At 59.5% G+C, this 25,406-nt stretch overlaps 3 protein-coding genes across 4 annotated transcripts; all 3 read left to right on the top strand.

Annotated features, from left to right (window-relative positions):
* Positions 1–898: 898 nt before the first annotated feature.
* On the top strand, positions 899–9,379 carry ABCG4 (ATP binding cassette subfamily G member 4; the record flags this gene model as incomplete). Its single annotated transcript, XM_082070288.1, has 15 exons — positions 899–960; positions 2,562–2,799; positions 4,895–5,012; positions 5,094–5,226; positions 5,478–5,528; positions 5,714–5,859; positions 6,153–6,276; positions 6,524–6,638; positions 6,899–7,038; positions 7,352–7,450; positions 7,644–7,812; positions 8,323–8,423; positions 8,620–8,778; positions 8,935–9,053; positions 9,154–9,379. The coding sequence occupies exons 2-15, from the start codon at positions 2,571–2,573 to the stop codon at positions 9,377–9,379; spliced, it is 1,929 nt and encodes a 642-aa protein (XP_081926414.1). The 5' UTR covers positions 899–960; positions 2,562–2,570.
* A 4,255-nt stretch (positions 9,380–13,634) lies between these two features.
* Positions 13,635–20,872, top strand: NLRX1 (NLR family member X1). 2 transcript variants are annotated; one of them, XM_082070230.1, is made up of 10 exons: positions 13,635–13,802; positions 14,370–14,496; positions 15,148–15,275; positions 15,476–15,536; positions 15,959–16,056; positions 16,258–16,874; positions 17,341–18,755; positions 19,590–19,676; positions 19,781–20,032; positions 20,177–20,872. In XM_082070230.1, exons 2-10 carry the CDS (start codon positions 14,444–14,446, stop codon positions 20,493–20,495), a joined length of 3,030 nt encoding a protein of 1,009 aa, XP_081926356.1. In that variant the 5' UTR covers positions 13,635–13,802; positions 14,370–14,443; the 3' UTR covers positions 20,496–20,872. The 2 variants fall into 2 exon arrangements, with proteins under 2 accessions (XP_081926356.1, XP_081926357.1); XM_082070231.1 differs by lacking the exon at positions 13,635–13,802 and having other exon boundaries at positions 14,410–14,496; positions 15,128–15,275.
* A 428-nt stretch (positions 20,873–21,300) lies between these two features.
* On the top strand, positions 21,301–24,679 carry NHERF4 (NHERF family PDZ scaffold protein 4; the record flags this gene model as incomplete). Its single annotated transcript, XM_082070404.1, has 10 exons — positions 21,301–21,316; positions 21,983–22,010; positions 22,327–22,391; positions 22,594–22,805; positions 22,962–23,148; positions 23,236–23,372; positions 23,448–23,652; positions 23,839–24,035; positions 24,211–24,381; positions 24,635–24,679. 10 exons carry the CDS (start codon positions 21,301–21,303, stop codon positions 24,677–24,679), a joined length of 1,263 nt encoding a protein of 420 aa, XP_081926530.1.
* Between the last annotated feature and the right edge of the window lie 727 nt (positions 24,680–25,406).

Below are 25,406 nucleotides of genomic sequence, written 5' to 3'. Positions count from 1 at the left end.
TCCCCCATGAAGAGCTGTGGAAAGGAGTGTATACTGGGGGCAAAGCCTTGGTAGGGGGGGCATGCTCCTTCGTTGCCAGCTGCAACCCCACCAGCCCTGGCTCTTGGTGCCTGGTGTGGGCTTCCCAGGAAGTCCTCTGCATTGCAGCCCTGACTTCACATAGCTTGTGACCCATTGGGGTGACTCTGTGGTGGTGTGGCCCCTGTCCCAGGTCAGTGCAGGGCTGAGCAGGGGCAGGACCACCCTGGGCGGGGTATACTTAGAGGGTGTTAAGCCCACGGGGTTTTGAGTGGAGGTGGCAATGGAAGGAGTTGCAGTGGGCTCTGCCCCGTATGTGTACAGGAGCAGGCACTGGGAAGGGGTACTGGGGGGCTGCAGACACAGGGCTGGCGAACACCAGGTTTGTAGGGTGGGGATGCTCAGGGCCTTCTGGTTTGCAGGGAGAGGAAATAGGGCCGGTCCCTTTAAGAGGATTTTTCGCTGCCTGGCAGTGCTGCCTGCCTGGGCAGCCCATCCTGCCGCCCTGACAAGCAGCAGCAGCAGCAGGGACAAAGCTGGCGGAGACGGCCACCGCCGGGCAGCCGGGCTCGGGGGGCTGCTAGTCGCTGCTGGGCTGGGGGCACAGAACCCCGCGCTGCCTGCCCAGCCCAGCCCAGCGCGCTGTCCAGCCCAGCCCTGCGGAGGGATGGGGAGTAGACCCCGCCTGGGGACCCTCGGGGGCATCGCCCAGCCTGGCTCCCGCCGCTGAGGACCGACCGGCCGCCACCGAGCCACTCCCTGCCCGGCCGAGGCTCCGGGCGCCGTCCCCCAGCCCCCGCCGTGGGCATCGCCCCTTTGTCTGCGGAGGAGGGAGGCGGAGGGCGCTGCGGCGGAGGCACGGCCGGGCGCTGGGCGCAGGGTGGCTGCGGGGCACGGTCGCTGCCGGCGGGGAGAGGAGCCGCCGCGCCCGCAGCCTGCCAGGTGAGCCGGCGGGTGAGCCTGCGGGCGCCCCTTCCCCTGCCAAGAAGGAGCGGTGCGAGGCTGGGGGCGTCCGCGGCGGCCGGGGATGAAGGCAGGGAGGGAGGGGGCCGGCGGGGAGCCAGGATGAAGGAAGAACATCCTCGACAAAGCTGCCTTCCCCACCCTTCGCATCGGGGACGGGCTAAGCCGGGGAGAGCGGCTTGCGGGATTTAGCGCTCCTTGTAACGCCCAGCCGAAGGAGTCAAGGTGAGCCCGAGGGCGCTTTGTGCCTGCTGCCTCCCCCCGAACCCCCGTTCCCGCACCCTGGGGCTGCGTGCCTCGGCGGAACCCCCGCGCCGAGCGCGCCCCAGACCTCGCGGCTGCGGAGATGGGGGATCTGAGCGCTGGGATCCCGCAGCCCTCCTTCCCACCTCCCCTTCCCAAGGGCTGGGGCTGGCCTTCTTCCAGCCGTGAAAGGGATCTGTCTGCAACGGGGAGAGGGCTGGGAAGATCTCGGTGCAGCTCCTCGCGAGGTCGGCTTCCCCTTTCGGGGAATTGCGTGTGTGTGCATTGCAGCTGTAGCGAGGAGCTGCCTGCAGCCTGTGCCTCAGCAAAATGTAGGTTAGCAAAGCATTAGGACCCCAGTCCCGGAGGTGAGGTGCGTGCTGGGCCCAGCCTGCTCAGGCACTGCTTAGGTTCCTTTTGCTGGTGCTGTGGGGATCCCCAACCCCCTCCCAGTCTTTGGTGCTGCGGTGGGACCTGGGGTTAGCATCCCCCCCTAGCACTGCAGAGAGTCCTCAAGCCAAGTGGAGATGCAAGGAGCTTGACTGTGCTGCAGCCAGCTGTGGGGAGGACTGCAGGCAGAAGATAGTGCCTAGCAGGAGTGCGTTTGGGAAGGTGTGTGTATTAGCATCATGTAATGGCCCCAGTTCAGTACTGGCCTGGTCTCAGAGACTGTACTGGTAAGAGCCAGGAAGGTGAAAAGAGCCAAATGAGGCAGAGAACAATCAGCACTAGCAGTGCCCCCTCTGTGTTCTATTCAGTCTGTCCCAGCAGGCCCATGGAGACCCTGGCGACCAGGTGAGTGTCTAAGCTAACCAGGGCTGCTCTGCCCCGGGAGCCTGGGTGATGCACGGCACGCTTTGTCCAAGAAACTGGCTGGAACCGTCTGCTTGCTTGGGACCCCATACCTGTGTCCTGCAAACCCTGGGTATGCCAAGCATTCCACCTCCCATCCTACACCCACCACAGTAGACAGGAGCAGGGCAGGCGTCCCAGCAGCAGCAGCAGGGCCAGGGGAGATGAAAAGCCTGCCGGCTCTGCAGCCAGAGCTGGACCCAGCAGGGGAGGTGCCTGAATTATCGACTGTGGAGCTGATCAGCTGCTCCTTGCTGTGAGCCCCTTGGTGCAGGCTTGGCTGCCCTGGCCGGGTCCATCTGTCCATCCAGATGTGACTGCCAGACCACAGCTGGGCAGCGTATCACAGGGCAGAGGAGGGCAGTGAAGCCTGGAGCCAGAAGGAAAGGGTGCGAGAGGACTTGCTGTGGCTGGACCCTGGCCCCTGCGCTCTCCGACCCTGAGAGAGGGGCCCACTGGAGTCAATTCACGTGCGTTTTCCACAGATCAGCAGGATGGCCGAGAAGAGTATGGATCCCGCTTGTGTCTCCATTGCCCTGGAGGACACGGTGTGCCATGCCAGCCCCCCAGATGCCCCACTCCTCACCACCCACTTGAAGAAGGTGGAGAACCACATCACAGAGGCTCAGAGGTTTTCCCACCTCCCGAAGCGCTCGGCTGTCAACATTGAGTTCATTGACCTGTCCTACTCTGTGCGTGAAGGCTCCTGGTGGAGGAAGAGAGGTAGGAGCTGCTGGCTGGGGAAGGGAAGGGGAGGGGACCTGCAGGGCTATCTCACCCTTCTCCTGTTCTGCATACCTTGATCTCAGCCAGGTCCCCACCTGGCCAGAGCTGCATGGGGATGATGGGACAGCTGGGATGGATGAGTTTCCCCAGTGTTGTTGTTTGGGGTATGATGGCTGTGTGTGATGTGCCAAAAGCAGGAGACTCCAAAGGGTGCCCCAGCTCAGAGCTTGGCAAGGAGAATATGTGTGGTTTGCAGGGGATTTCCTCTCTAACCTCTCCCTGTGCAGCTGAGGCCATGGTCCCCTTTCCTGTGTGTGACTCTGGCCGAGAGCTCAGGGAGGGGAAAAGGGAGGAAGATGGCAGCTGGTGGGTGGTAGTCTGCTTTAATTAGCGCTCTCAGTTAATGGGATGCCAATCAGGCAGCCCTATGAGATGGAGAGGGAGCTGATCTGCAGAAGCTGAAGGCAGGCAGGGATGAGTGGGGGCCTGGAGTGAGCACAACAAGGGCACAGGGCTTGCTCAGTGGAATGCCCTGCCAGTCAGGAGTGCTGGATGAGGCCTCTGACCCTGCCCCAACCAGGCCCTGCAGCTAGGGAAGCTGAGGCACTGAAAGACAGCGGGACCAGCCTTGACATCCCCCTAGGTGAGGTCTGCCTGTTTGCATGGGATGCTGAGGAAGCATCCCAGGAGGAGCCATGGCACAACCATGGGTTCCCCAGGGCACAGAGTACTGTAGCACCCAGTAGTCCTGGGAACCAGCTGCTTGCTGGTGGGCCAGTGCCCTGGAGGGAGGGGGAAAGGCTTGGGTAGCTGGACCCAAGAGGAGCATGCTGAGGGGTGCTGGGGTTCCAGGGTGGGAGTGGGAGGGAGGCTCCTCTCCCCTAGACCAGGCACAGGTGGAGGAGCTGGCGGGGAGCTCCTGCTGCCTTTGGCTACAGCCCCCAGGATCCGGCCAGGCTGCCCTGCTCTGCTGAAGCAGGAGGTTACTGGCAGTCAATGAACGCGAGTAACCGCTGCGCAAGCTGCAGTGGCGCCGACGTGAGCAGCATGCGCGGTGCTGGGTGCGTGCGCGGTGCTGGGTGCGTGTGCTGGGGGCGCTGCCGGGCATGCTCGCTCTGCTGCCGTCACGCACAGCCCCCTGCCCTCCCCTTCCAGCCCTTGCTGCCCCTCTGCCGGTGGCGCCCGTGCCTGGGTGCCTGACCCTGAGGGATGCGGAGGAGGAACTGGGAGCTTGCAGTGCTGGATCCCCTGTTCTGGGGATGGGCAGGTCAGAGGAGCTGCACCCCTAGTGCGGTGGGAGTTCTGTGAGCTGGGCTGGCCTGGGGGCTTGCCCCAGCCTGAGGGCAAGGGGTGGATGTGTTGCCCTCGCCCAGCAACAGCTGCTGGCACGGGTGGGCTAGGGGGGACATATTTCCAGCAGGCAGATGCTCAGGTCTGTGGTTCAGCATGGTCCAAGTACCCTGTTTGCCATTGCTGTCCTGCCATGGCTGTGTTTTGGGGGCAGCTTCTGAGAGCCTGAGGCTGTACCTGTTCCCTACTCCCAACACATAATTTTCCTTCTGCCATAAAATGCTAATCAGCTGCATCTAAAGCAGAGATAATTCTACGTCTGATTAGCAGTGGCTGCTGCTGGATGTCACAGCCTGAATGCCAATGAAGGCAACAGCTGAGCATCCGGTGGGCTTGGGGACTCTGCCTGCCCCATGCTGCCTTGCTTCTTGCTGCCCTTGTCCACCGGCCCTAGGGACTGGGATCTGACAACGTGCCCAGGACCAATGTCACATCCCGGTAATCTTTCTCAGCAGCTATGTGCCCTGACCCAGGGATTTCCTTGGTCTTTGCTGTGATCTGGGACGTGTGTCTCTTTGGCACTGGAAATAGGTGGGGCCAGCCAAGGACCGGGATGAGGGATCATGCTGGAGATGACAGCTGCTGTGGCTATAGCCCAGGGGCCGCTGATGGAGACTGTTTGCAGGCACATGCAGCCCTTGACATGATGCACGGACATCCTGGGGTCCCCCGGGTGCTGGGCTGGCATCGCAGTCCCTGTAGCACTGCGGAAAGTCAAACCTGTGCTGCTCTCTCCCTCCAGGCTACAAGACTCTTCTTAAATGCCTGTCAGGGAAGTTCTGCCAGCGGGAGCTCATTGGGATCATGGGGCCCTCAGGTGCTGGGAAGTCTACGCTCATGAACATCCTGGCTGGCTACAGGTGAGACTGGAGGAAAGCCAGCGGGTCTGGAGGTGCAGGCTCAGTGCCTTGTGCTGCATTCCCCACGCCTCTTTCCTGCAGGGAGACTGGCATGAAGGGCCAGATCCTGGTGAATGGCCGGCCACGGGACCTGCGTACCTTCCGCAAGATGTCCTGCTACATCATGCAGGACGACATGCTCCTGCCACACCTCACTGTGCTGGAGGCTATGATGGTGAGTGATGAGGGAGTCAGGCAGCCTGCTGTGCTCTTTGGGGCATCCTGTGGCCTCAGGCACTGAGCCCACACCGACATCAGCCATTTCCAAGGGCTCTGGGACGTGGGTACAAAATCCTGCTGTTTTCGCTCCCTTCATCCTGAGCCACCATGCACAGCCCTTGGCTGGTCAGTGATGGAGCCACAGTGCAGCCAGTTCTGTTCCCTACACCAAAGAGTTGTGTCTCCCTGCCCATACTTTTCCTGCAGGTCTCTGCTAACCTGAAGCTGAGTGAGAAGCAGGAGGTGAAGAAAGAGCTGGTAAGTGCAGAGGAGAATGGGCCCAGGCCCCATAATCTCTCCCCAAGGCAGAGATAATAGGGAAGGGAGGGTCCTGAGGGGACCAGGGGGTAGCAGGGCGCTCCCAGTGATGGAGGTCTGAAGGGAGGTGGCAGGAATGGGATGAGGGTCCATGGGAGCCCATGGTGAATGAAGCTGTCTCACAGGTGAACGAGATCCTGACGGCCCTGGGGCTGCTGGAGTGCTCCTACACCCGCACTATCTCGCTGTCGGGGGGCCAGCGCAAGCGCCTGGCGATCGCCCTGGAGCTGGTGAACAACCCTCCGGTCATGTTCTTCGATGAGCCCACAAGGTGAGGACGCAGGGGCTGGGGCTCCTCAGCACTGCCTGCCCAGCTGGGGGGCACCAGGGTTTCTGGCACCCTCTGGAGGGCTGCGAGACCTGAGGGTGGGATGTGACTGTGCCCACCAGGGCTCCAAGAGAGCTGGGGCTGCAAAGGGATGCTCTTCTCCATTGACCCAGGAGGAGGGTGCCCACAAGGGGAGGCAAGCGGGGGCATCTTTAAGATGCACTTCTTCTCCTCCTAACTCTCCACTTCTCTCTCTGCTTTCTCTTTCTCCTCCACTCCATCCTGCATGATCACAGCGGTCTGGACAGTGCCTCCTGCTTCCAAGTGGTTTCCCTGATGCGGTCCTTGGCTCAGGGTGGGCGCACCATCATCTGCACCATCCACCAGCCCAGCGCCAAGCTCTTTGAGATGTTTGATAAGGTTTGGCCTGAGCTAGGACACAGGATTTTTCAGTGGTGTGGGGTTCTTCTGGCCCCAAGACCCAGGAGAAAGGCCACGGGAGGGATGGGCTGCAGGCATTTGGCCTGGGGCTAGTGTGGCACACAGCCCCTATGGCTGGCGTCTGGCAAGGCTGCCTTTTGTCACCCTAGGATGGGGAGGTGGGGAGGAGCAGGTGACAATACCCCTGGCTGCTCTGCACCTGCCATCTTCTGGCTTTTCCTTGCAGCTGTACATCCTGAGCCAGGGCCAGTGCATCTTCAAAGGCATCGTGACCAACCTCATCCCCTACCTGAAGGGTCTTGGCCTCCACTGCCCGACATACCACAACCCTGCCGACTTCAGTGAGTGGCCCTGCCGCAGCTGGGGCCATGGTGGGGAGCAGAGGGTGACAGGGTCCAATCCCAGTGCCCAAGCCATAGGGGCTGCATGATGTTCCCGTGGGCTTCCCAGGGAGCAGAGCTGCCCTTCCCGTTAGGTTGGGGTATCATGGGGTGGCGGTCGTGCTGGGCTCCCACCCCTCTGCTCCACAGTGGTCTTGGCCAAGCAGAGTGATGGCAAGGGCTGGCTCAGTGCCTCTCAGGGGTCCTGTCCTCCTCCACAGTTATCGAGGTGGCGTCAGGAGAGTACGGAGACCTCAACCCTGTCCTGTTCCGCGCTGTCCAGAATGGCATGTGCACCATGGCTGAGAAGAAGAGCAGCCCTGACAAGGCAGATCCATCATGCCCGGCACACTGTGTGACGGTGAGTGCAGATGAGAAGAGCCTTTGGTGGTGACAGGGAGTGGCAGGTAATAGGGTGCCCATCCAGGGACACCTCAGTCCTCCCTGTCTTGCAGCGCACAGATACCCTGTGATGCCTAGAGTCTCTTGGACACGGTGAGGAGTATGGAGGTGTTCATTCGCCCTCCACCTGCCTTGAGTGACAGCTATGTGCTTGTGGCTGGCAGTGCCAGTTCTCACCAGAGGTGCTCACAAGGGGCACCCTGGGAGCATTTGGGTGCCGTCCTAGTCGGGAGCCCCTGTTGTGAACTTGACCCATGCCCATGGTCTTGCAGGATGTGGACCACATTGAGAGCCACACGTTTGCCACCAGCACTTCAACCCAGTTCTGCATCCTCTTCAAGAGAACCTTTATCTGCATCCTAAGGGACACGGTGAGGATGGGGGTGGCTGGGCCAGCACTGAGGGTGGGGCCTCTTGGTCACTGGGAACAGGCAGAGACAGGAGTTGAATTGAGGCTGGCGTGGGGCTCACCCTTAGGGGCATGCAGGCTGTCCTTTGCTCCCCTGGGGTGCTCATGGGGTGCAGCCCTGCCTCGCTGAGCCCCTGTACCCTCTCTGCCTGCAGGTACTGACCCACCTGCGGTTCATGTCCCACATCTGCATCGGAGTGCTGATCGGGCTGCTCTACTTGCACATTGGCAATGACGCGGGCAAAGTCTTCAACAACACGGGCTTTCTCTTCTTCTCCATGCTCTTCCTCATGTTTGCTGCGCTGATGCCCACCATCCTCACCTGTAAGGAGCTCCTTCCCCAGCACCCATTCGCTGCTCCCAACCCTTGGGGCAGCGGGGTTGCTCCAGATGTGTGGGGTGGTGTAGGCTGGGGCCAGATGAATTGGACAAAAAGAGGGAAATAAGGAGAGAAAAAACTTCTAACAAAGAAGAGGGGGGAAACTTCTCTATGGCTGTATTGCAGTGTTACCCTTTGTTTAATGTTTGGCTATAACATACTGCTGAGGAAATGTCTGTAAAGCTGCATTTTCAGCTGCTTCACCCCTCTTCCACTTCCTCAAAAAGTTTGCCTGAAAGCCCCCAGCCAAGCTGACTTTTCCATGCAGGAAGTTCCCACATAGGTCACCGAGTTTTCCCCTTGGTGACGCTGTGAGCAGCTGCTCATGGTGCAGGCAGGAGGCTGGTGTTCTGTGCCAGGGCAGCATCGCTGCCCGTGCTGAGACCAGTGGGAGTGTGGGCTGGAGCAGCCCAGGCCAGGGCACTGCTGGCTGCTCATTTCTTGTCTCCACGCAGTCCCCCAGGAGATGTCTGTGTTTCTGCGAGAGCACTTGAACTACTGGTACAGCCTGAAAGCCTATTATCTGGCAAAGACCATGGCAGATGTGCCCTTCCAGGTGAGCTTTCAGCTGGACTAAAGTGTGGCCCTGATGTTGATGTGCCTTCCTTGGCACAGCCAATTGCTCAGCTGCCCCAATCACCCAGGCTGGCCTTTGAGGGGTCCCTGCAACCCTCCACCCCCCAGGGAAGGTCTGTGGGGTGAGGGATGGCCGTGGGTCCAGCAGAGCGGTCACTTTGTTTGCTCCTCTCCAGGTGATCTGCCCCATCGCATACTGCAGCATCGTGTACTGGATGACAGGCCAGCCGCCCGAAGCCACACGATTCCTCCTCTTCTCCGCCCTGGCCACTGCTACGGCCCTGGTGGCCCAGTCCCTCGGCCTCCTCATTGGAGCTGCTTCCACTTCCCCACAGGTCAGATGGGCCCCCAACTTTACCTGTTACGTGGAGATGGGGGAAGAGTTGCAGAGGATCCCATGACAAAGAGGGGTAGAGGGAAGTGTTGCCCATAGGCAGGTGTGTGAGTGCCTGGGGACAGTGATGTGACACCTAATGGCCTCTGCTCCCCAGGTGGCCACCTTTGTGGGACCCGTCACTGCCATCCCTGTCCTGCTCTTCTCGGGCTTCTTCGTCAGCTTCAAGACCATCCCCACCTACCTGCAGTGGAGCTCCTACGTCTCCTATGTCAGGTGGGACTCCAGAAGCTCTCTGTCCTGGGCTCCCATGGGCTGGGGAGAGGATGGGGCTACCTGGGGCACACTGTGACTCTCATGGTGTGCTCTGCCCTAGGTACGGCTTTGAGGGTGTCATTCTTACCATTTATGCTATGGAGCGCGAGGATCTGGAGTGCCTCGAGGACTTTTGCCCCTTCCAAAAACCCATCAAGATCCTGCAGGAGCTGGATGTGGAAGAGGCTAAGCTCTACCTGGACTTCCTCATCCTGGGCATCTTCTTCATCATCCTGCGGCTCCTGGCTTACCTGGTCCTCAGGTACAAAGTCAAGTCAGAGAGATAAAGGAGCCATGGGACCCCCCGGTGCTGTTCCCGGGCCTGGCCTGTTGTGAGAGACATTCTGCAGAGGGACACAGTGCTCCCAGCAGGTCACGGACAATGGTGGACGCATCGGTAGGTGCCAGTCATGTCTGGCTCAGTCGAGAAAGGTTTTGAGACGTCTCGGAACTGTTTTAACCTTTCCACACACTCTTCATTGCAAAAGTTTTGTACAGCCCTGGCATGTGCCATCCCCTCCCCAGGACTGCTGAGCCCCACGGAGCTCAGGTCCCTTCTTGTCACCCCTGCCTGGCACTGACCTTCTCTACCAAACGCATTGGGACCCCAGGGACAGTCCCGTGGAGGTGGCTGTCTGACAGCAAGACCGAGAGGAGCCGGCTGCTCTGAGCATCACCCCGGGCTGCCTGAGCCTGGGGCTGAAGCGGAGGAGACATCTGCACAGCTCGGATCAGCAGCGCAGCACATAGCCCGTGGCTCGCCCTGGCCGGCAGCATGTGTGTCAGTGCTAAGAAGAGCCCAAAGATGCAGTAGGTCAAGTTGCACAAGGCTTTAGTGTTTCCTGTCTCTGTAGCCACAGAAATTGCTTCATCCCATTTTTCTTGCTGCGTAAATCCCCCCCCTTTTTTTTTTTTAATTTATTTTATTTTTTTAATGATCCCCAGTGCTTCCCACTCTGCATGGAGTGGAAATGGAGCCAGCAGGCAGAGAAGGACTTGGAGCTTTGTCTCAGACTTCTGCTTAGATGCCATCCTCAGAGATGGGATCTTCAAACCTGGGATGTGTCAGGGTCTATGGGAATGGGACAGTATTCTCAGACCTTAGCAAGTCTCACATTCAGTCCCTATTGTCTTTGGGTTCTGAGCCAAGAGGATAAAATCAACAAATGTGGAGAGAAGTGACTGGTCCCTCTAAGTGCTGCACAGACTGGGGAGGATTTAGGCCAGTACCAGGTGGCTGAAAAGCAGGGCCAGGCTCAGTCGTACCATCACCGGACCTTCTACTGCAGGAGAAGAGCTGGCCCTGAGCCCTTCCCTTGCACCATGTCCCTCCTCACTCCTCTCCCCCTGGCACAACTGTGTGGCTGTCTCAGCAGAACAGCGAGGATGAGCCTCGCTCAGCACCATTGGTGCAAGGAGGGGATTCCAGCCCCAGGCCTTGCAAACCTCCCAGGGTAACGCTGTGCAGAAGGGGGTCCCAGCAGCGCCAGAACTGGAAAGCAGCTGAAATCTTGGAGCGGTATTTTGCATTGGGCGACCATGGTTCAAGTGCAGTCTGTGAGACGCTGCTGCTGGCAGGCTCTGAGCAGCAGGGGGTTGCAGGGCAAATGCCAGATGTCAGCAAAACCCTTGGGAGACTCCTCTTTGCTTTTACTGGCTTGTGTTAGGACTGTTCCACACAGCAGGGTCTGGCTGGCCTGCACATGGATGGCAAATGTATTGTGGCACTGATGCTGGGCATTCAGCAAGGTTGTTTTTTCACCTGCCTGGGCAGCATTGCTGAGAGGAGCTTGTAGCCATGGGGGTCTCCTGTACAGAGGGTCTGGGAGCAGGACATGCTGAGCACTGGGGTTTTCCTCAGGGGCTCTTGTCTGACTTACTGCTGTCCCATACAAAATTCCCCTCTGCTCACGGATCTTCCTTCACTGACAGATCTGCGCCGTGGTCCGCAATGGAGCTGGGCCAGCTTGGGGGGCTGCAGTCTCCTGGGCATGACGCTGCCAACTTGCAGCCGCAGGGGCACAGAGAAATACCACGGGACAGGCTGCCCGAGCTCAGTGTGGCCAGAGGGAGACTGCTGGGGCAGGTAGCTTTGCAGGTGGCTGCTCAGACCAGCCTGTCTGGGACAGGGCAGGTGGCAGCGCCTCCAGGATCTCCAGGGCAGTTCAGCACAGCCTGTGCCTCCTGTGCCAGTGAGCGCATGGGTTGCAGCGTCCCAGCTGACCAGGTACGTGGCCACTGCGGGGCAGAGGACCGGGACAGGCTCTGGAGATGGAGGATGGCTGTGTCCCTCAGAGAAGATGGGCACCAAGCTGGGCTGTGGCAGGACCACTTGGCAATAACACTGGTTGTATTGTGGTGTGGGGCCAGGGGTGCTCAGGCTGGGTCTTGGCTTGTTCTGAATGGGTGGGCAGCACCCATGTGCTGTGCTGGCACGCAGCAGTGAGGATGCACTTTATCGGAGCAGGGGAGCAGGGCTGCGGGTGCTTCTGGCTACAGGAATCCCACCAGGGAACGCGTCGGGATAATCGTGAGGAGCGTGATGGAGGAGAGCAGGCTTCTTCCCCCACACCTCCTCTCCCCTCCTGCCCCCTGCCTTCCTTTGCAATGCACTTTGAATGGATGGTGATGTGGTTGAGGCTGTGGCTCCAGCTCCCTGGGAGCACTGGTTGAACCTCAACCCATTTGAAACTTCTTCAGCCCCTTAGCCTGGCTCCTTCAGCCCACAGGCATGGTTGCATCAGGTACTGCCTCTCCCCCGCGCGTGCTGTGAATGCAGGTAGGCAAGCAGGGGTATGGGCTCTCACCTCCACGCATGTCCAGGCCACCTTTGTCACACACATGAGAAGCGCAAATATATCATCACCCAGCTGGTGCTAGGGTTTGCTTGGAGGGGAGACTGAGCTAGTGCAAACAGGGGATGTGGCTTCTCCCAGGGTTTCACCCCTCCCTCAAATCAGGCAATAAACCAGTGTTTCATTCTCACTGTGTGTGGACACCATTTGTCCCGTCCCTTTGCCATGGCAGTTCCTTGTGCCGCGGGCAGCCTGCAGCTGCCTGGGATCTCTTCATGCATCCCTGCCATGCTGGACCTTGTGGTTTTCGAGCCTTCGCCTTCTCCACATGTTCAGAGGAGGTTGTACAACGGGTTCCGTGTGTGACATGGGACAGGGGTGGACCATGTAGAGAGGCGCAGCTGTTGAAACCCGTGCTCCCACATGACTGGAGGCGAGCTGCCTTTTTCCTGGGACATTTGCCAAAATAAGATGCGGATAACAGCTCAAAGGCCGAGGGAGTTTGCTCGCACAGCCGCAGCTCTGCCGTGGTAGCCATGCGTGGGTAGCATGTGCCTGGGTCCTTCTGCCTTGCTGGGGAAGGTGAGCCAGGGCGCTGCTGCCCACAGCTGCAGCCTGGTGGGAGCCAGGCAGAGTGGAGGGGAAGCCCCTGGGCTCTGGGAGGACAACAGCGTTGCTGGCAGGGTCCTGATGGCTCTCAGGGCTGTGCTGCACATGCAGGTAAGTGCCCTGCAGGGACAGGGTGCCAGCTCCCAGCTTGCTGCTGGTGTTCGCCGGTGTCTGGAGACCCCCAGAAGCTGTTGAGCAGGCAGAAATGTTGCAGCTTATTTCAGTCTTTCTGAGATGCCAACTGTACTCGTTGGATTTCACACATCAATAAAACTTATATTTATAGTGTACTGCCTGGATGCCTCCCCTCCATGAGCAGCCAAAGAGCACGCATGCAACAGGACATGTGCATTTCTGAGTACACCGACAGGCATCCCTGCCTCAGGGTGTGAAAGCGGGTGTTGGGGGGCAGCACATGGGCAGGTGGCTACACATATTACAGGGGACAGGTGCTGAGTGTGTTGAAATGCGTGCAGGGACATGCATGCCCCTGTGGGTTCTGTGCAGGTCTTTGGGGTGCAAGTGTGGTCTCTGGGATTACCCTGTGCCCTAGCAGCCCTGGCTCAGCACTGGCTGGGGTGGGCTGGCACTTTCCAGGACAGCCCCCAGGGACTGAGCAGAGTCCATGCAGCCACACAGATACCACTGGCTCTGGTTTCAGCACCGTCTAATTGCATTGCCAGAGCAGATCTGCAAGCTGCGAGAGGGTAGGTATATATATGTGTGTGTGTGCATGGCCATGTGAGTGTTACACAGCCAGGCGGTGCTGGGCTGCCCGGCCAGCACGGCTTCCTCCAGGCTCTTTTCCCGGTGGGTCTGCCCTTGTCCTGCTCCCTGCATCGTGCTCTGCAGTCCTTGTCTGCGCGGGCTCTTGTTGCACAGCCGGGCAGCAGCTGGGGATGCAGAACCACCAGATGTGTCTGGAGGAAACGTCCCCTTGCAGCACTGCTGGTAAGACCCCCAAGACCCTCCCCATACTGTATGTGTCCCTATGTTTGGGGGTGTTTTTCCTTGGTGTCGTGCCTGCCAGCGCCTCCGGTGAGTCCCCAAAGAGGGGCCGTGGCTGTTCTCCCCACCCAGCTTGGCGGAGATTGCGGCTGCTGTGCGCAGGGTGTGATGGGACAGGATGGCGTTGCAGGAAGTTACGGCTGCAAAACAGCCGCCTCCGGAGAGGAGCCTCTACCTGTGACAGGGATGGAAGCAGGCGGCTGAGCACCACCGAGCTCTCCTGCGCAGGCTCAGCACCTGGCAGCGCAAGCACAGGGAGACGTGGGCTCATCCTTCCCGGCAAGGAGTCCTGCTGGAGGTAACCCCACCGCTTTCGGCACAGCCGCTGCTCTCGCCTTGCTCGGCGCCAGCCTCCCCATTGCCCTGTGCTCCAGGTGCCCACACCGCCGGTGCCTCAGGCACGGTGCTGTCCCTGTCCCTTCGGACATGGACTGGGAAGCTGGGGAAGCTGGGAGGCGGAGGCAGTAACCAGAGAGTGAGGGTGTGTGGGCCAGTCGTGCAGCAGGGGTCCCTGAAGGGGGACCCCAGCAGGCGTCAGCGCAGGGCCCTCTGCTTGGCAACATGCCCTGGGTGCAGAGGGTGCTGTGACCTGGGCATGGGACACATCGAGGTTCGCTTGCTCCGAAGGCCTCGAGGCCAGGACACCCAGGTTCAAGGTCAGCTCCACTGTCCTCCACTCCTCTGCCTTAGTTTCTCCATCTGGATAACACGATGAGGGACTGCAAAAAGCCCGGGCTGCGGGAGGTGTGAGCAAGCCATTGCCCTGCTTGTACTCTGCTGGGGGAGGCCAAGCGCAGAGAGATTTGCATGCTGTCCCTTCCTAGATGCTGGGGATTGCTTATACCCTGCTGCTTCTGTGCCTCAGTTTCTCAGGATGTTGGGGGCGGTGAGCCCAACCCGTGCTCCCAAAGGATCGTCCTGCTGAGCTGGGATGGGAGGATGAATCATCTCCGGCACAGCCAGTTCTACCAGACTGGACCGTATCGGTGCAGGTAAGGCTGGGCAGCACTCTGCTGGGCTACATCCCTGGGGATCGGAGCTGCAGACCCCGTCCTGCTCCATCCCGCAGAGCCGAGCCCATGTGGGACAGCTGCCCGAGCACCCCAGAGCTGCTGAACCTCTTGTCCACCTCTGCTATCTTGGTTATCACAGTTGTCATAGCTGTACTGTTACAGCCGAGTCTAGGCTAGTGAGTTTCAGCTTCTAACAAAGGAGACCATCCCCTGGCCCTTGTGCCCCCAGTGAATGAGGTGGCTGATCCCAACCGAGGCACTGGGAGGTGGTTTGGAGGGGCGGTTTTGGGGGGCAGGCAGGCGTGCCTAGGAGGGTCAGTACCCCCTTGGGGCTCTGCTCTGCTGCCCTCTTGGCCACAACCTCCCGGCAGCGGCCAGGTAGGTCTGTGAAGGGTGCTGGATGTGGAGTCTGAGGTGGGATGTGCTCTGCTCCGGCCACCCTGCCAGCCAGAGCACCGCTGCTTCCCATGGCCGGTGGCTTTGTGGGGTCACATGTGGGACTGGGTCATTCCTGATCTAGGCATCCCTGGGCTGGGGTAGGTACAGCCTAAGGCTGCAAAGCTAGGCTGGAGCATGGAACCAGCAGGTCCAGGCACCCAATCTGCCTTAGGGCTGTCCCCTCTCTTTCAGGCAAAGGATGTCATGGGCCATGCAATGTCAGAGCTGCCTGCCCTGGGGCAGCTGGACGCAGCTGCACCGATCCCTGCCAGGGAGCAGGGGGAGCCGGAGTGTGTATCTGTGTGCTGCTTCAGTGACGGGTGAGCTGGGCTCTGTGCCTGTGGGATTGTAACTCTGAATCTGCCTTGTCCCTGGTGCGCATCCCTCCTGAGTTGCACAGTGGAGCCTGTGTAGTCTGTGGGTCCCCTCTGCAAGATGTGAAGCCAGTGAGCTTGGTGGTGATCGCTCTGCTGGGCTGGAGAAGGCCATCCCTGACCATAGGAATTCTTCTTCTTGCCAGGTACTGCAGGCAGCTACTTCCTCAGGAAGATCCTTTGCACAAGCAGCATCTCCCTCCCCAGGTACAGTGCCATACGGATGGGGCCTGGTCCATTCTGCCCTGTGGCTGTTTGCCATGGGACCTGGGCAGCTGAGCTGACTGCCTTGGGACCATCAGGGCTCTGTGGGCAGAGACACTGCTTTGCCTCCACGTAGAAAACAACCCAGACCCAGCTCTCTGCCTACTCTGAATTCAGCCCAACATCTCTGCTTCACCACGGGCTTGCTGGGGATGCACGGTGCATGGCTTGCTGACCTCCCTTCGGTTCTCGGTCGTTGCCCTTGCCCCAGCCCTGCGCCCTCCCTTGCTGTGGGGAAGGAAGGGGTGAGCTGGCTCTACTCGGCGCTTCCCATGGCACTCACTTGTGATCTGCCCACCCTGCCCCAGGCAGCGCTTGGAGCTGCTGCCCCTGTCCTCCTTGTGACGCTCTTCCTCCTCTTGCAGGGGCTGTGTTCGCTTCCATGGGGGGTCCCAGGAACACTCTGTCCAGCCCAGATCCTCTCGCCATGGCTTGTCCCAGCTCAGGAACGTGGCCTCTTCTGGTAAGCTTACAGCCCTGTGCTGAAGCGGATGGAGGGTCCTACATGGCGGGCTGAGGGCAGCTGCTGTCCTGGGCAGCGTAAGGGTTAGCAAGGACTACACTCTGTCCTGCTCTCTGCAGCCACCTCACTGCAGTGGCTTGGGGCATGCAACATCCACAGTCCCTGCCAGTGAGGTCTTTTCCATCACCTTCTGCTTCCCAGACGCCATCAAGAAACACCAGAAGACCCTGTCTGCGTGGTTCAGCCACCAGCCCAATGAAGAGAGGCAGTTCGGCCCTTCCTTCTCACTGGGCGCCGTCCACGTGGACCCAGTGATCCGGGAGAGCTCCCTGGAGGATATCCTGAAGCCCTCACCTGACCTGACCATCCACAATCAGCTCCAGCAGCCCCGCAGGCAGGTTATCAGCCTCCAGAACCTTTTTGATGTAGATGCCTGTGGACGGCAAGTGAAGAACGTGGTGCTATATGGCACTGTGGGTACAGGGAAGAGCACTCTCATCAAGAAGATGGTGGTGGACTGGTGCCACGGTCGCCTGCCCAGCTTTGAGCTGGTGATACCCTTCTCCTGCGAGGATCTGTCCCATAGTCATGCCCCCATCTCCCTGCGGCGCCTCATAACTAAGAAGTACCAGCACCTCCGGGATGTGGTACCGATGCTGGGCGCTTCCAATCTGAAGGTGCTTTTCATCCTCAATGGCCTGGAGCGCCTCAACTTGGACTTCCGTCTGGCTGGTACGGAGCTGTGCTGTGACCCCAATGAGCCAGTGCCTCCCTCTGCCATCGTGGTCAACCTGATGCGAAAATACCTCCTGCCAGAGGTCAGTGTCTCCCTCCAGCTCCTTCATGCTGGAGAAAGGCTGGGGGTGAGCCCTGGGGCAACGCAGGCATGGCCATTGTGCTAATTGCTTGTGGTCCAGTTTGGCCATGAGTGAACAGGCAGTCTCCGCTTCTGGAGGGACTCACCAAGGTGGCCTCATGTCAGTGTTACTGGTTTGTCTCTGTGGTGTCTTTGGGAATCCTGGTAAGGCAAAGACAACAGTCTGCTAGGCTGTGATCTTCCAGACTTGATATGTGTCTAGTAGGAGATGGGGACAGCTCTTCCGTCCTCTCTGCTTGGGCCAGATTTGAATCAACAGCCTTTGGGCAGCAGCTTCTTGAACCCCATCCTCTGGGTGGTAGGATCCTTGTGCACCTGTACGTGGGTTATGTGCTTGGGACCCTGCTGAACTTAGCGCAAAGCCACAGAGGGAGCAACTCCAAACTCACCCAGCTCTCTGCTTCCAGGCCAGCATCATTGTCACCACACGCCCATCAGCAGTGCGCCGGATCCCTGGCAAGTATGTGGGCCGCTACGCCGAGATCTGTGGCTTTTCTGACACCAACCTACAGAAGCTGTACTTCCAGATGCGTCTCAGCCAGCCTGGCTGCGGTGGGGAGAACAGTGTGCGTAGGAGCTCAAGTGAACAGGAAAACTTGGTGGAGATGTTGTCGAGGAACTTGGAGCGCCACAACCAAATAGCAGCTGCCTGCTTCTTGCCTTCTTACTGCTGGCTGGTGTGCACCACATTGCACTTCCTCTACTTCACCAGGACGGTGCCTCCCAGCCAGACCCTGACCGGCATCTACACCAGCTTCCTGAGGCTCAACTTCAGCGGGGAGGTGCTGGACAGCACTGACCCCACCAACATCTCCATGATGAAGTATGTGGCCAAGACAGTGGGCAAGCTGGCCTACGAAGGGGTGATGTCCCGCAAGACCTGCTTCTCAGAGGACGACCTGCAGAAGTGCTTTGAGGTGAAGATGAAGACTGAAAGCGAGCTCAACCTCCTGGAGGTCTTCCGCAGTGATGTCTTCCGCTTCTTCCTCACTCCATGTGTGCAGCCAGGGAAAGAGCACACCTTCGTCTTCACCATCCCTGCTATGCAGGAGTACCTGGCAGCCCTGTATGTGGTGCTGGGTGAGAAGAAGACCCTGGCACAGAGAGTGGGCAAAGAGCTGTCAGAGGTCATTGGGAAGGTGAGTGAAGATGTTGCTGTCATTCTGAGTATCATCTCCAAGGTCCTGCCCTTGCGCTTCCTGCCAGTGCTCCTCAACCTGCTCAAAATCTTCCCTCGCTACTTTTCCCGGCTCAGCGGTAGGGACCGCGATGCTATTGCCCACACCATGGCAGAGGAGATGTTCAAAGAGGAGGACTACTACAATGATGATGTCTTGGACCAGATAAATTTCAGCATCCTGGGCGTGGAGGGCCCCATGCGCCACCCTGATGAGGCCCCTGATGATGAGGTCTTTGAGCTCTTCCCCATCTTCATGGGTGGGATACTGTCCCGCCGTAACCGCGCCATCCTGGAGCAGCTGGGATGCTCCATCAAGAACCTGGCAGCCTTTGAGATTGCCAAGGCCATGAAGAAGACAGTCATCAGGAAGAGCCGCAAGGGGCTGCCCCCCTCCGAGCTGATGGACTACCTCTTCTTCCTGCATGAATTCCAGAACGAGCGTTTCACAGCTGAGGCCGTCCGCTCCCTCCGGACTGTCAACCTCTCGTCTGTCAAGATGACCCCTCTCAAGTGCTCTGTCCTGGCATCTGTCATGGGCACAACATGCCACGAGGTGGAGGAGCTCAACCTGACCTCCTGCAACCTTGACACGAGCAGCTTGAGGATCCTCTTCCCTGTCTTGCTGCGATGCAAAGCGCTGCAGTGAGTACCACCTTCTTCTGCCTCTGCGCAGAGCTCAAAAATCGGTATTTCTCTCACTTCTGCCCATTACAGGGAGACACTAGGAGCCCGAGTGTGGCAAAGGAAAGGAATGGCATACATGCCCTTGCTTATCTTCAGTGCAGACCTAGGGGACTACAGCTTCCAACATGCGAAATTCCTCAAGCAGCCCTGCTAGGGCACTGCATGCTGGGATTTGCATTCCCAACACACCCTCCCATAGGACTCTTTGGGCAGCTCTCTGCATCTGGTGCCACCGGCTGGGCTGCCGTCACCCCAGCAGACTCAGGTTCTCCCATTGCTTGGCACTCAGCATCGCCCTGTAGCTGTCTCTGCTGCTACTAACTCTGTGTAGGAGATATGCAGCCCAAGGGTGGGAGTCTGGACTGTGCAAAGGGCTGGGTTCCACTCCAGTCCATTTGTGGAACTGCAATGTTCCTGTTGCCCAGGGGGTGGCGAGCCTGCTCAGCAGAGCTGGATTCACTGTGCAGCAGGGCTGTGCACCATTTCTTTCATCCAGATGCTCAGGAGGGCTTGGTGGGCTCCTGATCCCTCCTCCTTAGACCTTCACCCACCCACTGTGGTCCCTGCGCCTCCTTTCCCTCCCTGGTGATGGCTCTGCTGGCTGATGCTACCCAAGCTCTGGTGCAGTTTCACTGTGCTTCCTTTTGGAGAGGAAGCGTTGCGTGGCCTTATCTGGGGAACCCGGGGAAGATGGTGATAGTGAGGACCAGGAAAAATGGAGAAGGCAGGGTTGCCAGCCCCACAGGTAAAGCCATTTCAGTCCTGCCACCCCCATGTCTCACTCTGCATCAGTTTGCAGCTCAACAGCCTGGGCCCTGACGCCTGCAAGGAAATCCGTGACCTGCTTCTGCATGACAAGTGTGTGGTGAGCAGCCTGCGGTGAGTACTGCCTCTGTCCTTGCATTAAACTGCCTCTGCTGCCTACCATGTGCGCCGGCCCCCCTGTCCAGCCTTGGCATCGTCCTAAACTCCTGTGTCCACAGGTTGGCAAATAACCCCGTGGGCGAGCAGGGGGCACAATACCTGGCTGAGGCTCTGGCAGGCAACCGCTCGCTGACTCATTTGTCCCTGCTGCACACCGCGCTGGGGGACCGGGGTGCTGAAGTCATTGCTCAGCACCTGGCCAAGAACCAGCACCTCCAGGAACTCAACCTGGGCTACAACTCCCTGACGGACACAGCTGCCCTGCATGTGGTGGAGGTGGCCAAAAAGCACGCAACGCTGGACAAAGTGCAGTGAGTTCACTCTGCCCCATCTCTTCCCTCTTGCAGGCGATGCCTCTGAGCAGGTGTCCCTCCCATGGCAGTGAGTGAGAAGTCCCTCTCTGCCTCTGCATCCTGTCCCCAGCCTTCACAATGTCTCCTGTTCCTTTTCTGCAGTTTGTACTTCAACGACATCAGTGAGGATGGCAAGCGGGCGCTTCACAGCCTGCGCATGGACCGGGATGGCGTCAGAGCGCTGGTCTTCCTTACAGCAGGCACCGATGTCTCCGACTACTGGTCCAACATCCTGAACGTGGTGCAGAAGAACCTGCCTTTCTGGGATCGTGAGCGGGTTCAGCAGCACCTTGCCCTCATCCTGCAGGACCTGGAGAGCAGCCGGAGACAGACTGCCAACCCCTGGAGGAAAGCCAAATTCCTGCGAGTCGAGAGTGAGGTCAAGAAGATGCTAGGGAAACTGCAGCATGGGACCCTCTAACCTGCTGTCCATGCACCTGGCCAGGGAGGGAGCAGAGCTGCTGGGGCAAAAACAATAGAGTGTGTCCCAGCAGCACATCCCCTGTGCCCTTATCTGCCTGGAGTTGTCTAACGATTCAGTGCTACCAAAGTGGACAAAGGTGCTGAGTATGTGGGGCTCAGCCCTCCTCTGCAGGCAAGGCTGAAGTGTGGGACAACTGTACAGAGACCATGCAAGGAGCAAATGGGACTTGTTCTTCTGGGTTTGAAGAGACCCAACCCCTGCACACTGGCCATACTAGCCCAGCCACGAACCACAGCAGTAGCAGAGGGGCAGGACTCAGACTTGCTTGTGAAACCTTTTGTAGCATTAAAGTGCACCACTTTGTTTCCACGGAAGCACACGAGTGCCAAGACGCGATCTCCTCTGTGGGTCTGTCCTCGGGGGAGGAATGTGGAGGCACCTGGTGCAGCCGTCCTTCCAGCAGAGTGGAGGACTCTGGCCCTTCCCCATCTCACAGGGCTAGCACGAGGCAGCCCGCTTTTGCTCCAGCCCATGCCGAACCAGTCTTCCCCACCATGGGCTGCCCTTAGGGGCAGCTGAAAGCTGGGACACCAGAATCTGTTCCCAGGCTGGGTGTCCCAGGGTGCCGGTCCCTGCTCCCAGCTCTGCTGGGCAAGGGCTGGCAGTGTCCCGGAGCTGGGAGGGCAGGGGAGACATTGGGGCTGTTTAACCATTAAACCTGGGGCGTCTTGGAAGAGGCGGGGACACTGGCTTCCCTGCCACTTCACCCTGTACCTTGCTCCCTCTCGCACTCCCTGGAGCCATGAAGCAAACAAAAGGTATGTGCCAGGGCAGTGGGGCTTCCTCCTGTGGAGACCCCTCCCCACATGCATGGTCCAGGACCTGCTTCTGCACAGAGCAAGGCAATGTCCAATCGCAGGCCACAGAAAGGAGCTAGAGGCACCCAGGAAAATGCAGATGGACATTGTGGGGGTGCTTGGCAGGAATTCCTTCTCCTTGGTTTTGGGGGTCCTTGTGCTTGAAGAGGTGGGGAGGGGTTTTGTGGGGAGGTGAGCAGGGGAAGGCTCTGCCCCCATCTCCTGACTCCAGCAAACTTTCTGGGGCCCTGGTGAGCCTTCTTATCCCTCACTCAAAAGCCCCAGGACTAACCTTCATGTGCATACCACTGCCTGGCCCTACTTTGCCCTTGGTGCTACAGGACCCCACTGGGCTGGGCAGTGGGTGCTTGTTGGATCCAAGCAGCGGGTGTCCTGCTGCTTTGAAATGCAAGAGGACACAGGTATCAGGACCAAGCTCTGAGCTGTGCCTGGCCATGGGGTGTAGCTGGGGGACAGAGGGGCCAGGGGAGCTGCATGGACTTGGCAAAGCCATTTCACCTGCGTGGCACGCTCAGCCTGCGAATGGCCAAGCCCCGAGCGCTTGAGAGCATCGGGTCTGCTCCCAGCCTGCCAACGCCCGCACTGACCTCTCCTCTCACTCTGCAGGGCTCGAGGGTGACAAGAAGTCCATCATGTAAGTGCTGAGCTCCCCCTGGCCGGGGGCTCGTGGCCCCAACACGGGGCTGTGCTGGGGTACATGCTCAGCTGAGATGGTGCGGGTTGCGGCTGTCAGTCCCAGCCGTGTGCTGCAGGAAGGTGTTCCCTGAGCTGTCAGCTCAGGACAGACGTGGGGACAGTTCAAGGGAGAGATCTCCTCCTGGCTTTCCCCAGGGAAGAGGAGACACTGGAGCTGTGGCCCTGGCTGGGCTTCTCACAGCAGGGCTGGGGAGGGTGGGAGGAAAGCCACGCTGCTGCACTAATGTGCTCTCTCCTGCCCTTTATCATTTCAGAAAATTTGAATTTAACCCCAAAGATGGGATAGACAACCCTGCCTTGTCACTGTCTGAGGACACGGGTAAATACCCACATCACCCCAGGGTGTCCCTGTGTCAGCATGGGGTTCTAACAGCGGGGCATCACTGGGGTCCTGGGCTCTCTCATGGCGAGGAGGTGAACATGTAAGGCAGAGGACATGGGGAGATCACAGCCCAGGATGGGGCAGAGAACCCACGTTAGGATCCCTGCCGGAACTTACTCATGGGCTGTGCCCCATGCAGATGGCGAGGGTGTGTGGGAGCCCCGCTTCTACCTCCTGAGCAAGGACAGCACAGAGACCTTCGGCTTCTGCCTCCACAAGGAACTGGGCTGCGAGGGCCACATTGTCCGGCAGGTCGAACTGGGGGGGCTGGCTCAGCGAAGGGGGCTGCAGGATGGAGACCGGCTCCTCCAGGTCAATGGCCACTTTGTGGACGACATGGAGCACCACAAGGTAAGCTGAGAGCACCCTGAGGCTGTGGGAATGCCCAGGTCCCCCCCAGCTGGGGGCACAGAGAGTGTGAGACCCTGCTGCCCTCGGGGCTTTGATCCCACAGGCTGTGGCTGGAGGGGCTCCCTGCCTGGGGGGTCACAGCCTGGGTCCTTCCAGGTGGTGCGGAAGATCAAGGCCAGTGGGAACCAGGTCCTGCTGGCAGTGCTGGACAGCAAATCCTATGAAGCAGCCAAAGCCCTGGGCAGGGACCTGTCCCAGATGCTGCCAACCGATGTCCGCCCACGCCTCTGCCACATCGTGCGGGACAAAAGCGGTTTTGGCCTCAGTGTGTCAAGTCCAGAAGGTAAAGCAGGCAGTGGAATGCTGGTGCTGTGAGCTTCCCCGACACAGCACCATGCTCTCCCCAGACTGCTGCTTCTCCACCCTGCAGGTGTGAGGGGCACCTTCCAGCTGTCGGTGCAGCAGGACGGGCCAGCAGCCAGAGCAGGAGTGCCACCCGGCTCCTGGCTCCTGGAGCTGAACGGGGCCAGCGTGAAGAACTACTCACACACACAGCTTGCTCGAAAGGTGTGTGGTCCTGGCACATGTGGGTGGGAGACCAGGGCCGGCAACGTCACTGAATGCCCTGCACGTTCTATCCAGCTAAAGCAGAGCGGCAGCAAGGTGACACTGTTGGTGGCATCCAGCGCTGTGGAGGAGTTTTACCGCCTGCATGGCCTGAGGGTCACAGCTACCTTGGCAGACACCTCCTGGCTTCCCTTCAAGGTGCGGGAGCTGCACATGGTGAAGGGTCCAGCTGGCTACGGGTTTCTGCTCAAAGAGGATGACTGCAGCTCGGGGACCACAGGTAAGGGGACTGAGGGGGCAGTCTGTACCCCAGCAAGGCTTGTCTGAGGGTTGGGAATAGCCGCAAGCCCTGTGCCCATGGCGGAACCCTGCTCCTACCTGCACACAGGGGCCAGCAGTGCCAGGTCCCCTCTGGCGAATGCCCCTGTGAGCATCTCCCCACCTCCCCTCTGTCCCGCTGCGGCAGGCCAGTTCCTGTGGGACGTGGATGCCGGGCTGCCAGCCGAGCAGGCGGGGATGAAGGAAGGGGACCGTCTCCTGGCTGTGAACGGTGAGAGCATCGAGGGGCTGGACCACCAGCAGACAGTGCTCAGGATCCGTGCTCATGATGACCAGGTGACACTGATGGTTATCGACCCTGCTGGTGATCAGTTCTACCAGTCGGTAGGTTTCGGGGACCAAGCGTGGTCCTGCCCTGGCTGGGGAGCCCCAGGGTGCTGCAAGACTGGATGATGGGACAGGTGCCTTGTCTCCAGGACTGAACAATGCGGTCCCCAAGGGACCTGGCTTGCTGTGGAGGGCCAGGAGCTGTACAGCTGCCCCTCTTCTGCTCTTCCAGATTGGGCTGTCCCCTCCGCTGTTCGTGGAGGACAATGACCCTGCCTCAGGTTCCCGCACAACCTCTCTGCCCTCTCCCAATGGTTCCCCTGGACTCTGTCCTGTTGAGGTGGGACCAAAGGGACCTGTCTCCTGGCTGATGTCTGCTGCCAACAGTATAGAGATCACACAGGTAACCCCTCTTGCCAGGCCCTCATGGCAGTGCTGCTCACAGCCCAGAGCTGCTCTGGGTGCTGGCACCCTCCTGTCCTGCCAGTCCTAATATTTCCCTGGCACCTGTGATGCTGGAAAGAGGGGGCTGTGCGGTCCCCTGGCCATAGGGGCCAGGCAGAAAGACCCCTCCAACCTGCCCATGGGACAAAGGTGGACTGTGGTGGGGTGGGTGGACGTGTGCTGCCCACAATGTCCCCACTCTGTCCCCGCAGAGCTCACGCCAGGTGGAGAAGAAGAGGCTGCACCAGGCATTCTAGCAGCCCAGGCGTGTCCTGCCTCTGGCCAGGCTCCCCCACATAGTGCCTCGACCCAGGCCACATCAGCCCATCGTGCCCCCCACCTGGCTCCCTGGAGAGCACAGTGCTGCCCAGCATGGCCTTTGCACACACAGCTGCTGTGTCTCCATGCCCACGGCGAGGCTTGTGGCATCACACCTCCAAGAGAGTCATCTCCACTGGCCGAGCTTGTATTAACTGTGGTGGTGGCTTCTACCCTGAAGACAGATCTGTGTCTTTGCTTGCCCGGCTGCCTCTGTTGGTATGTAGGGACATTGCACTGAAGCCCTTGCCCAGCTCCAGGCTCTGGGAGATCTCAGGAGAGCCAAGGCACTGCCCTCCACACCATGACCCAGAGAAGGGGGAGCCTGAGGCTTGGCTCAGCCCAGGGCTGGCCTTATGGCTGCTGAGTGAAGGGCAGGGGAGCAGCAGAGGCCAAGAGAGTGCTCAGAAACCCCTCACCCCTCAGCCTGTTGGCTCAGGTCTGCACCTGCACGGACATCTCACTCGTGTTCCTCCTCTCATCCTGTCTGTGAACCTGGGGGCAGTGAGTGTCTGCTTCCCACCATAGCACTGTTCCCGTGTCACCCACTCGGGGTGCGATTAAAGGACAAATCCACACTGTTGCTGGTGCGGGTGATGTTATGGAGAGGACTGTGACTCAGCAGTGCATCCCCGAGCTCTGCGGCTGAGTGATGGTCCTGTCCCT

Source organism: Streptopelia decaocto (genome assembly GCF_964273445.1).
Source record: "Streptopelia decaocto genome assembly, chromosome: 21".
In the NCBI taxonomy this organism is placed as follows: domain Eukaryota; kingdom Metazoa; phylum Chordata; class Aves; order Columbiformes; family Columbidae; genus Streptopelia; species Streptopelia decaocto.
The sequence above is the reverse complement of the archived record's forward strand: the minus strand, read 5'-3'. Positions and strand labels throughout refer to the sequence as shown.